The sequence below is a fragment of the Pungitius pungitius genome, chromosome 14 (genome assembly GCF_949316345.1).
Source record: "Pungitius pungitius chromosome 14, fPunPun2.1, whole genome shotgun sequence".
In the NCBI taxonomy this organism is placed as follows: domain Eukaryota; kingdom Metazoa; phylum Chordata; class Actinopteri; order Perciformes; family Gasterosteidae; genus Pungitius; species Pungitius pungitius.
The window spans coordinates 5,307,382-5,320,208 of record NC_084913.1 but is presented as its reverse complement, the minus strand read 5'-3'; the positions used below and the strand labels follow the sequence as shown (position 1 = coordinate 5,320,208).

At 43.1% G+C, this 12,827-nt stretch overlaps 1 protein-coding gene and 1 long non-coding RNA gene across 5 annotated transcripts in view; one reads left to right on the top strand and one right to left on the bottom strand.

Moving 5' to 3' along the window:
- The window catches only part of ralgapa2 (Ral GTPase activating protein catalytic subunit alpha 2), a 72,773-nt gene extending 64,064 nt beyond the window's left edge, over nt 1–8,709 (bottom strand). For all 4 annotated transcript variants that reach the window (XM_037486090.2, XM_037486091.2, XM_037486092.2 and 1 more), the window contains exon 1: nt 8,106–8,709. In XM_037486090.2, coding sequence (XP_037341987.2) covers nt 8,106–8,211 — 106 coding nt within the window. In that variant the 5' untranslated portion in view covers nt 8,212–8,709. The remainder of the gene's footprint in view (nt 1–8,105) is intronic.
- Nucleotides 7,791–10,913, top strand: LOC119227361 (uncharacterized). Its single transcript, XR_005121333.2, has 3 exons — nt 7,791–7,883; nt 8,702–8,802; nt 10,649–10,913. It is a non-coding gene; the product is annotated as an uncharacterized LOC119227361 (long non-coding RNA).
- The last annotated feature ends 1,914 nt before the right edge of the window (nt 10,914–12,827 follow it).

Sequence of the window (12,827 nt, the reverse complement as noted above, 5' to 3'; positions counted from 1 at the left end):
CCGCCGTGCTCTCTGGTTTAACTTTAACTTTTTGTAAAAGAAATACTCGGCTAAATGGCTGTCAGCATTGTGAACTGCAACATCCCCCAAGATGTGTCCCTCACGCGTCTCCCCGCTGGCGACCATGAGCCAAGCTCGGCTCCCTTTCCATTTTTCACAACCACTCGTATTGAGGGAGCAGCGGTAATGCCGGCACGCAGCGATGGGATTCACACATAATAACACTTCTTGTAGAGCGGAAGAGAATGGACGGAAGGGTGTACGAGAAAACCCAGCCAAGTCCTGGAACAAAACCGTGACAACTATTATTGTCCTAGATGCAATCGGAGTAATTCTACTTCTCATTGACTGAGGCTAAATACTCGGCAATTGCCCTTCAGCTGCCTAAATGGCGTTAAACTGAGTACACGGCAAGGGGATATTAAGCCAGCCTTATTGTGAGCCAACGACAACAAAAAATAATAATGGACCGAGCAATGGACTAGATGCTGCCGGCAGTGAGAACTTAATGAGGCGGAGACCTGCAATCTTCTCTATTGGAATCAATACACATGTGCCCAACACAGCAGCCATGGCAGGTTCGGGTTTGATGACACCGTCCTCCATGGTGATGCGTTTCCTGTCAGGGCAAGGCAGATGTTCCGACCCAAACGAGAGGGTCGTCTGGAAAATAACAGGGCCGAATGGGAATATTATGCAGGGTAGAAAAACAGCATCTTCTCGAATGGTTCTTTGGAAGCAGATAGTACAAACGCACTTTTGGAGAAAAATCCATAAACTTGTGAGGCTTTGCACAGGGTGACCAATAATCACTTTAAGTCGCTTGCTATACTAATGAACTGATGATGAACGGCGTTTGCCCAGCGGGTGCCCCCGGTGTGCACATAAGGCTTGTTAGCCAAACAAGTGAAGGTCATCTGGTCGGCTAAAGCCTTCTGTATATTTACACAAGCAAAACCAAACTGGCCCCTGCTCCCTGTTCAAAAGTAATGAGCATGCAATAAGAAGTGTTCACATTTAACGTTCGATGGGTTGGGTCAAGCCCTAGTTAACCCTCCGGACAACTTACAATGTATGCCATTGAAAAACAAGTGGACGCAAAAATCATTAATATGCCACGTCATGCTCAAAAAGCAGTCTAATTGGGTCTTTGATCGGACACACACTCATTTGCATTAGTGTGGTTTAGCTTGTGCTGCAGGTGCACTTGATTCTTGCCAGAAAGGAAATAAGGAGAGAGAAAAGACTGACAGGTTTCTTTGGCAGCGCACTCAGATCAGAAACAGAGAGCTCTTTAAGAGGGAATCCTGGAGGGTGCCAACACATAGTGGAGGAGATCAGGGGTTTGTTGGGTGGGGGGGGGGGGGGGGGGCTAATGGATGCAGCTTCCCTTCTTAAATGGTTTCTACAAACAAAGAAGGACCAACTTAAAAGAGACTGCATGAAAATGATCACTTCAAGGATAGAGCGATGTCTTTTTGGGGATATTTTTTTCTTCTCCCCCCCCCCCCCCCCACACACACACACACACACACACACACACACACACACACACACACACACACACACACACACACACACACACACACACACACACACACACACACACACACACAGTCTAAAATATAAATAAATGTACATCAGGGACATATAAATTACGCCATGTTTTATTGAATAAGCTTGCTGTTTTCATGTTTGCTTTATCCACAGAGAAGACCCAGATCAGCTGCTTTGTGAGTGATGGCCACATGACCAAGTTGATATTTTACCATAGAAAGTTTAATCATCAATCTGTTGAAAACAGTTGAGTAGGGCCAGTTAAAACTCAAGTTACATTGTGTAGCAGGCCTTTAATAACACACAGCTGATACTGGCAAAATGTATTCCAAGCGATGCCAGCCAGGAGACGTCAATCCCAATGCAGTACTCGCTGGAGCTAATCAATGTTCTGTACCGGGGGGGGGGGGGGGGGGGGGTGGTCGATTGGAGCCACTTCACTTTGCTTCGCTTTCCCTACCAGCTTCGACAAGAGACCAATCTTCCATCAACCGCTTTAACTCATTAAACTTTCAGTTGGCAGCACAACAAACAGCCATATGTGGGCTTGGCTCTTTTTTTAAAAGGTGCCATAGCAAGTTTGGAAAAAAAATATTTATAACTAGCTAAGCCGAGGAGGGTATCGTTCTCTATGAGCAACATGTCGACAGAGAATGATTAACACAGGCACAGCTCGGGCAACATTTCAAATAGCTTAAGGTATGGAAGTGGGTAATAACTAAACCGTATTCAAAGTGTCAACAAAAGTAGCGCGAAGATACGGATATACGTCACAGCTGAGCGCCACAACCTTGATTACGATATCAGAGTTCTGAGCTAACTGCAGCCAGATCAAAAGCAATCTGAGGGTCCCGATAATTATAAAAAGGGGCCATTCCGGCAATCACAACTCCTGCGGTGCGTGACATGATTTCATTATGGCGCCAATGTGCCGGCCGCTCGATGAAAGGCACTCAAGTCTTGCTGTGGAACAGATTGGGGACGACGTGGCGCTCGGTGGGGAAGAGTCATGGTACAGCTGGCAAAGGCTGCCCTTATCTCAGTCTGAGCTCACACATTAGAGAGTGGCTTATTTCGGCAGTTTAGCTCCGAAGAGCTGCTAAGCTTGCAACTTTCACGCAATGTCGTCATCGTCAGGTGGCACCGATCTCCTGATCTCCAAACTCATTGCGGTCCCTGTAAAGTGGGCCCTTTTGGACTTTGGGTTTCTTTAACAAAAGGAATAAATAACTAAAACTCAAGGTGGACTTTAAACCATTTTCTTTCACTAGAACTACTGCATTGTTCCCTTGTTCACCTTTCCTTCCGACAATATGAAAGTGTTATTGAATGCCACGATCCAACAGATGTGCAAGAAATTCTTATATTAATTTATGCTACAGTGGAAGGGAGGAATTGAGTGAGGTGTGAAGAAAGAAGGGAAAACATCAGCTTTCATTAATAGTAACAGTAAACTTAAAATGAAACAGTTACTGTTAAAGCAACACCTCCTGTTATTTGTCTGGGCGATTAACATTCTCCTTCACTTTTGGAGTGAATCATTTCATTATAGAATGAAACTCATTAAGAAAGGACAGAGGAGCTGCCTGCAAATAAAGTAGATATTTTCTAATAGCTTTTGCTGACCTAAAATATGCTCTCTAACAACTGTGCGCAGCAGTCGTACTGTAAGCCGGAGCTAAGTGTTTATTTTATTTTGCCATACAAGCTGATAGTCCAAAGCAGATTAGCGACAAGCGTGGACATTCAGAAACATAAAACACAAATCCACTTTGAGATCCAATCTTCACAGCCAATGGTGAGCCAGGACTGCAGCTCTCGGGTTAGGTTTGGCTCTCCTGAAAGCATTGGGGGCCCACGGGGCAACCAGACAAACCGGTTTGACACCGTGCACACATCTTCCACCCGCAGAGCACCGGTGTTTTTCCTCTTTCTACATGAAGCTCCTCGGCAGGCCGGCAGGAAAAAAAAAAAGAAGCCTTTCGTTCACAACCACCATGTGATGATTTACATCACATCTTAAAAGCCCTGAGACACAAAACAGTGACATCACAGGTTGGAAACAAAAAACACTCAAAACCGACATGTAAAAAACATCCTAGAGGTTAACAAAATACTTTATGGGTTACGACATGAAGCGTGGGAAAAAATACCCCCTCCCCTATAAATCGATGTTTCTAATAGGAAAAAAAAAAGAATAAAAGTTCATACACAAGGACAAAAGATATTTTGTCCTTATGTATGGACAAAATACAGTTTGCAGCCATAGTTTGAAGCAGCAAAAAGCTTAGAAACGATTAAGAGCTGATAGTGAGCCATTATACTGTATATATATATTCGAAAAAAGGGTCAGAAATGAGTCAAATACCTACATCAGCTGATCCTGGGACAGAAACAGTTTGGATATTTTCAAAACCCTTCTGAGAGAACAATACGTTGAAGGTAATTTCAGGGACAATTACCTCTTACTACCTTTTGGTGAATGCTGCAAACATTTTTTATGTAATCTTTGTTAAAAAGACAAATTACAACGACTTAGTCCCATATTCCGAGGTTCTTTTCATCCTGTTTACTAACTCTCACGTGTCTCACCTGGCCGTCACCTCCCTCGTCAGTGCCTCCCTATTTAGGGCGACTCACTTGCACTTGAGCCCTGCCAGATTGTCTTGTGCATTTTCTCACTTGATATTCCTGATTGGCTTGTTTCCACCTGAAATGAGTAAACCTACGTCTCCCGTGGGAGGGACACAGGACTGAACTGGGGCTCTTATCAGCAGCAGGTTTCAATGTGATGTGGGTTTTTAAAGCCCCATTTTAGGCCAACAAAAATAATGAATTATAAAAATCATTAGGCAACTTTGTCATTGATTTTCAAATCAAATTCTGCCTGATATTGGCAGTCAGATATTACCAGTCCATAAATGAAATTGGTCAAAGATATTTAAATGCAACATTTAGCCCAATAAAATCATTTAAATTTACTTAAAATATATATTCATATCAAGCCATCTACAATCCAAACCTATAAGAATGCAACACTATTTTAATGGTCACCAGCTGATTCTGTGGCTCATTCCTCCCCAGCCTCTTCTCAGGCAGCTCTGCAGACCTCACGCTGGGATGCTAAATGCCAAGACCACAGTGACAGCCGCCATCACCGTAATAGGCAACATCCCCCGAAGACCTGTTAATGACCTTTCCAGTACTGCCTCACCTCAACAGAATGAAAATCCAAAAGGCCTAAATGCTTTGTTTGTTTTTGCCCTCAACTTCAAATAACCTGTAGGTTTATCTTATATTTTGGCCAGCGGTGTAGAAACAATTTTATATGGATTGATTTTTTAATTTGTAACAAAAGTCTATTCGTGCTCATCAGTGTCGTCAACAGCTTCAACTTCAGTAATAGCATGTCAGAAAACAAGAGAAAAACAGCCTCAAGAGCATAAAAAGTTACCAAAGCCCACTTTGCGAAAAGCCCTCAAGAGTCCACATCATGCGTGGAATAACAGCTTAGGAGATGATAAGAGGCTGACGTTATTCACACGTCTAAGCCGAGTGTTTGACAAAAGGGGAGCATCAGAAGTCGAGAGATCTCAGCCTTTACTTCAGCTGCACTGAGGGCCTTGTTGAGAGCCCTTCCAGTGTTTCACATTGTTTCCTCTGGTGCTTCACCTTGCGATTTCCTCTCATACCGACAGCGCTTTCTGGTGACCCTTCACTCTGCAACACTTGGAGCACCCACAAGGAGAAAAGTAAGGTGTAATGACACTATATATATCATTAATTTTAAAGACGAGTGCAGATCTGCCTTTCAAAAAAACTCAAGCCACAAACTCAACACATTTACACTCATAAACAAACACACCTGACCGTTGACACTAACAACACCTGCACACATTCCCTGTTGTTCCCATGCCATTCACTACAGGTCCAAGCCGAGCATGTTTACAGCAGTGGAAGAAAGCAATTGGAAACAAACAAAAGCTCTTTTGAGACGTAGCGCTCTTCAGTCAATTAGATAATGTAGTTATTTGTCCAATAACCACAGGACCCCGTGTTCAAATAGGGCAAGTCATACAAGTGGTTTATACAGACTGTTCTATTATTTGCATTCCCCCACTTTGTCATTATTTTTCAATTACTGACGATTATCCATTAAAGATCTGGTTGCGTTACTGCAGCCACACACACTGGCCTTTGACCTCTCCTCCAGGAATGAGTATTTCACCAGAACGTTTCAGCGTCTTGAACATACCGTCTCCTGTAATTAACAACCTCAGGCTAAATCAAGCCAGGCATGAGCGGCAAATTAACATGCAGCAGCTTCCGCACTCTATCCCCTCAGTCAGTGAGCAGAGAACCAATACAGGGCCACTCTGGGAATGGTCCTGACCAACAACAAACTACACAGAGAATTACACTTTTTTTTTGTATTTCTCTCAATTTATTAGCTGGTAGAATAGAAAAAAACAAAACTATGCAACTGTCAGCAACTAAACGAGGCCAGCTATCTTCCCTTGAGTCCCCGTCCCGACCTCCACAGCACCACGTCTCTCATCACTGCTTCCTGTCCATACAGGAAGCAGCAGCACCAGGAGGAAGTCCTTCCTTAGCTGAAAGTGCGGTGAAATCAGCGAGGTTAGGGGGACATCAACGTGTGGGCCCTTCTATCAGTTGCTGCACAAACAGACGTGCCTTATCTTTAACTGCACATGAGGGAAAGAAAACAGAGCGTGCAGAGCTCGGGACTGACCTCCACTTTGGTTGTGCTACTCTTGACATTGAAGGTGTTCTGACAGCAGAAGGATCTAGGCTACTGAAAACCGTGAAGCAGATACTGGCCTCTCACAGCTGTGCCACTGTGCCAGAAATCAATAAAAACAGCCAACATGCCACTATGATTGATCCATTCGCTATTGACCCAAACATGCATCAGTCAACAAATAGTTCAAACCCTAAAACGTCTAAAAGATCCTGGGTTTCCAAAAAATAAATAAAAGTGTGAGGTTGGCCAATATCTCTCTGGTTCACACCTCCAATTCCTTTTAAATTTGAAATGTTTGCAAAATAGAACAGCATGTGAAAAGAATCGAAGAGAACACTTTTTTAATTATTAAAATGAAAGTTGTCATCATCAGATGCCAAAAAACAACTACATTCAATCTAACGCACGGGCCATCAGCCAACCTGCGCAGCAAATATCAGCCTCAGGCAGTAAAAAAAAACATTATGTTCAGAATAATAAACATGTTATGTTCAAACTGCATCAGTCTTTAGATGCAATCTTGTACACAGCAATGTGAGCTTACGTGACCTACTTTGAAATTCTGCATGTTGTACTTCTAATGAATCGGTTGCAGTTCCTCCACTCATCACAATTCACTCCTGACAACTTTCTGCCCTTCCACAATCACCCAAAGTAGCTACTGACCGATTTTTGTTTGCGAGACTATGAATTACAGAAGTAAATCAGTTCATATATCCTACAGGCCCGGGTACTAAGAAGGTCCTCTTGGTTGTTACAGAATGAGTCTACTCTGGAGGAGTGCATAGAAAAAAGGTATACCTGCATACTGAAGATGCAACTGAAGTTTAATATAAAGTCTATATTGAGACATTTGGATTCAGATCGGATCATATGCACATAAACTATTGAACTTGCACATCACCGGCCTATACTTAAATTTGTTTAAGTGGATTTGACATTTATCCGGGCAAAGAAATCCACTAAACGACTCTTTTAGATTGATCGATAAATAAAACCCATGAAAATGGATTTGAAAGAGGTTCCATTAAGTGTAATACAAAACTCACATGCAGTACAGGTAATGTCTCTTTCGAACACCATAAACCCAGACAGGGTTACAACAGCCACAGGACAGCTTTATGATTGTCATGAATACGGAACTTCCTTGTTCAATGAAAGAAACAAAAAGGACATCACCAAATGTGTAACTTCCCTTCTATAGATTTCCCACAGTCAATATGCACAGGATAGAGAAATTTGATGGCAGCTCAACCCGATACAGATCTCGAGGAAAGCTAGATTATACATATAAGGTATACAAAACGGTGACCTATGTTGGTCAGGTGTCGAGACACAGTTGCAATCCTGAGCCGGGATGACACAGGACTGCATGACAACAAAGGCTGTGGTGGGCATCTGCTTCTGCAACCACCGATGCCCTGACAAGGCAGCATCATCAGTTAGCATTGGCTAGCTGGTTAGCCACAACGGGAGCTAGCTCACATTCGCTAGCATCCATGCCTTGCCTCGGTGCCGCTCACCTGATATCAGGACACAAACGAATCAATGAAAACTTGTGGTGAGTGGCGGACCCTTCCGGTTTCGAACGTGTTTTCCCTAGTGTGCGTTTGTATAACCCGTCAGCCGGCTCGCATTCGTCACCGCGGTGACAGCCGAGCCAGCTAACCTGACGCCGCGTTTGACGTTAGCCGTCGGTTGGTGCCAGCTAGCTTAGCCAGCTAGCTCGACTAGCTAACCGTCGGCGATGCAGCATCAAAAGCCCGGTGACAATTTCACTCACCTAACAGCGACCGGAGGTGTTTGAGCCGGGTCAGTACATCCTTCTTTGGGTCCAGAACTTTCTGTGTAGATTTCTTGACGTCTCCATGCCCCCTTCGAGTGAACATACCGCTGTAAAATGCAACCGTGGAAGCCGAAATCACCTGTGTTTCACCATACACCAAGCCTCCAGTGTGCGACTGTCACTTTCCTCCCCACCGCTCTATGTCTGCTCGGTAAACATTCGGCCAACGGCCGCTAGAGTCCTGTTTTTTTTTTTTTTGGTGGGTGGGTGTGTAAACACGGAAGTGCAGTCTGACAAGAGAGGAGCGGTCAAATTAGGTGACGAACACGCCTCCTTTGTTAATAACCGTTTCACCTGGCTCTACCTGTTTTTAATGCGTACCGACATATTCAATATATCTTAACCCATTTGTGTTTTACCGCCCTGCTGTCACGGTGCAGCGAGGCTTTCTTCGCGTCCGAGTCTCTGCACTGACCACGTGGCCTCTGGGGAACCACACGCCTGCACGCGCAATGTCTCGCAGAGTCTTAGGTTCAAGACTGGCATCCATCATCAGTCTGAAACAATCGATTGTACTTCATGCCACACTCCAGACGTCTGGCGATGCTGGTGATCTGAGGTCGGTTGTTTAAAAGCTCCCAAGCGCCCTCTGGAGTTCAGAGTAGTTCATCACAAATCAACCGGGAACGACAAGGTACGAAGATATGGGTACTAATATTTTAGGATTTGATTTAATCTAATTAGCCAACCTATTTCATGTCATGGTATGTATGTTTCGGATGAATCCGCAAACCAAAAATGATTTTCACTATGGTTCATCTGAAAATATTTTATAGATAACGTTTTGTAATCCTAAAGTACTCAGACAAACAAAGATTGTTTAATATTATAGTCGAAACCAAATTATAATGTCTGTTAAAACACACTTAACATTACGTTTTGCAGGCGGTATTTAACTACATGCAGTGCAGCATGGACACATTCAGCATGCCTGTCAAATACTGAGAAGAACCGAATACCCACAATGCAGTGGTTTCAATGTGTGTCATTAATATGTTATGATTACAAATACAATGTCCGCAATTTCATGTGTAGACGAGACCATTTTCACTGCAGACTTGCCCTTTGTGATAAGCACAGAGGTAATCAACAACATTAACATCGACTACGTTCCATTTGAGTAGTTTGGTTCCAGGCCTTCGGTAGTGTGCATGTTAGGGCTCTAAACGCAACAGAATAAGGTAGGTTTTGGTGTTCTACAATGTTATAGTAAGAGTGTAAAGTGGTCGGTTTGTCCAAAATCGTACCGTCGGTAAACTCCAGCTCTGAGCCCCGGTCACGTTGCAGTCAAAGCCTGTGTGAAATATACTGGGGGGGGCCCCGCCACTAATATCCATAATGAATGAACCATTTTTTGCAATGCAGTTATGAGGGAACCAACAAACGCACGTTCCGCATCAAAGACACTTTGATTGACGGTACGACTTTTTTGATATTCACACTCGTCTACAGTGACACGCAGAGAAAAAAGGTAAATCAGCTTCACTGCTCACTCAAGCCGCTGCCACTTGACACTTTAAACTCAAGGTTTTGGTGAATTCATACAATACATAATACAAAGGATCCTTTTTTGTAGCAGAGCTCTTCTGCAGTTAGAGTAAACTTAGGGTTATGATGCATCGAACAGAGTTCAGTGTGCTCGCCACTTTTGTGGATTTTCTAAAAATAATTTGGTCGACTTTGCTGTGCAGACAGCAAATTCCATCTGGAAAATTAAAAAATAAAACCCAAGTGTTTACGTTCTGAGATGAATCTGAAGAAATTGGATGCATCCGTTAATCAACCCCAACAAACATTGCATTCCGTGCAATCTCACACTCTCGCTTGTCTGCATCTATCTCTCTTATTTTGGAGGCTATTAATTTTGAGGCTAAGCTTCGGAGAATTATTTTATTCACACATTTTAGACACATTTCAGATCTCATTGAAGACAGCTTAGACTGTAGAGTTCAACTTTGTGACTGAGAAATATTTTCATACTTAAAGTCAACAAAAAAATAAATATATAGAAGCATAGCTGAACCATTCTCCCCCCACTATCACATGTCAAATCGTCAATTTTTCCAGATCTAATTCTATTCATTAAACTCACAAAACCTCAAGTGAGATTTCGGGGGGACCAAATGTACCAGGAGATGGCGCCTAAACCACCGGGACCGGGGGCAAACAAAGCAACACATTTAGTTTGGTTATTCTAACTGATAAAAGCACACATGTGTATCATGCAAATACAGTAGGGAAAAAAACATTTTTCATAGCAAAAAGGGGAGGAACTATCATTAAAGGAAATGTGACATCTGAGAAAATTGAGTAGGTTTTGTTAAATAAATAAATTCACAATAAAAGCATCGACGAGAATGACGCTGTTTGGTGGTCGATCTTAAACTCCCCCACAAAGAAGACAAGACCATTTTTATTTCACTGTTTGCGCGTATTGAGCCCAGACAATAATGCGAGAGTGTTTGTCTCTCTTTTTCAAGGATCTGCACGAAGAATGTCTCCAACGACAGGAGAGGGAACAGAGGGTGAGAGCGGAGGCCAGAGAGGAGGAGGAAAAAGAGGAGTGAAATCAGCCTTTGCCCTGCAGTTTGGTATGACACTCATTATCTGAAGTGGGCCATTCTGAGGAAGGAGGAGGTTGCCTGTCACAACAGATGTTGATTACACAAAACGGGGTAGTTTGGAAGGATGCGTGAATAAAACACGAGCGGCCACACACACCCACCCACACACACACACACAACCACCCACACCCACACACAGAGTGTTATTGTTGGTGCTTTGTCACCATGTCCTAATTGATTGTAATCACCATTCCTTCTTGGCAAACCTCCCCTGTTCTTGAAGAGTAGGTTATTGCTCATTATCTAAGATGGCATGGACCTAGGATAATATATCAACAATAACAACGGGACTAGATGTTTTCTTCCTTCTCTCATCCTGCACCTGGACGTTATTTATTTCTATTTTTTTTTTCAGGTCCAGCTCATTTCTGAAATGACACACCGTAGATTGAGACAATTTAACTTCATAGTGCTCCTGGAAAATCAGTTCATGGGCAAATTAGACAATAACGGGGACAAATCCAACAATATAGAGAAATTGTTTATTTCAAAATGGGATTTTCAGAATATAAACCACCAGAATTTATTCTTTTTTTTGGTGCCAATTGCTAGAGTCTGGCCGTGGCATGAAAGCCTCATGGTGACCAAATGGTGGCACTGTAGCCTTACAAATGTACAGGCGGCTTCCTACGGCCAGGCTGTCGGACTGATTCCCATCCAAGGTTTGAAAAGCACTTGTCTGCTCTAAATTGTTCTTATAAAGAGCTTGGAAATACTTGACTTTTCTCCTTATGTGGTTATGGATTTCCTTTTTGTACAATTAAGTGCCATTAAAAGCTAATATATCCTGTTAAACCACATTAAGGTATTGGGGTGGACAGTGGCTTGGTTACCCATCCGCATATTGTGAATAGGAGCCCACTCTCTCTGAGCATTTTTTGAAATCCATTGAGAAACTTCAGGATGAAAAGGATCAAAAGGGACCAGGGTCCAGGGGCTGCTGATTTTTTTTTTTTTCAGCCAGCGAGACCACCCACTAACGGCTTGACGCAGATGAACCACGGAGCAACGAAATGATGAAACAAAACCATCTGTGGTTGACTCACAGGCGCGCCGTGTCTAAAATGAATAGTTTTGAATTATTTTTTTTTAAATGTATGAGCCTTGAGAATCGGTAATCCTAAAACATATATTATTTAATATTATATCTAATTATTTAAATGAATAGACCCACCGTTACATTAAAATATATAAAGATTGTATTTTTAAATCTGTGAGGCCGTTTGTTAACAGCAGGCTCCACGAAAATGGCACAAACAAGTCCTCTCCTTTGAGCCCGCAGCTCCCACCAGGGGGCGTCACGGTGCCCAGAACCGCCCAAGGTTATCTCACAATTAACAAGTTCAAAAGAACAATATTTAGATCTGCAGAGCCCCCTCCGTTTATCTGTGGAACGCTTAAAACGAGTAAGACTTACTAAACCACAAAGGGAGGGAAGATCTCTTTTCCCAACACACTACGAGCGTGAAGCTCTGCCTCGCGGATATAAGCAATTTCCAAATCTGGTGTTTGTAACGCGCGCCGTAGTTTGTAGCGCGTCTCCACGGAGGTTAATGAGGGGGCACTCTGGAGTAATTAAAACAGGGGCATTATAAGGCAGCAGTTTCACATAAGGCACTCGTGGCAGCATAACCCACACTTAATTAAAAGTCTTTGCTGACAGCATTCTGTATCTTCTCAGGTAATCTGCTGTGAAATTAATAAGGAGGGAGAATTAAATGACTAATGTTGGCAAAGAAAGGCTATCCCCCCCCCGCCGCCCCACCCCACCCTGCTTCCCCCCCAGCAGTGTGCATGACAGGGGTCTCTATCTGGAATGTGTGATCCTTCTTGTGCCAAAAATACTTCCTCAGGTTCTCACCCTAATCTGATTTGAATTTCACTTACGGCGTGACACCGAGGCGGCGGGCAGGGTGGACGTTTAATTGAAATGTCCATGCGTTTAATTGGATTTTGTTAAGATTGTTAAGTTACTACCTCCAATAAAAATGCCGTCTTGTACCTTTAAATGCTGATGCCGATTGGTTTCCAGCAG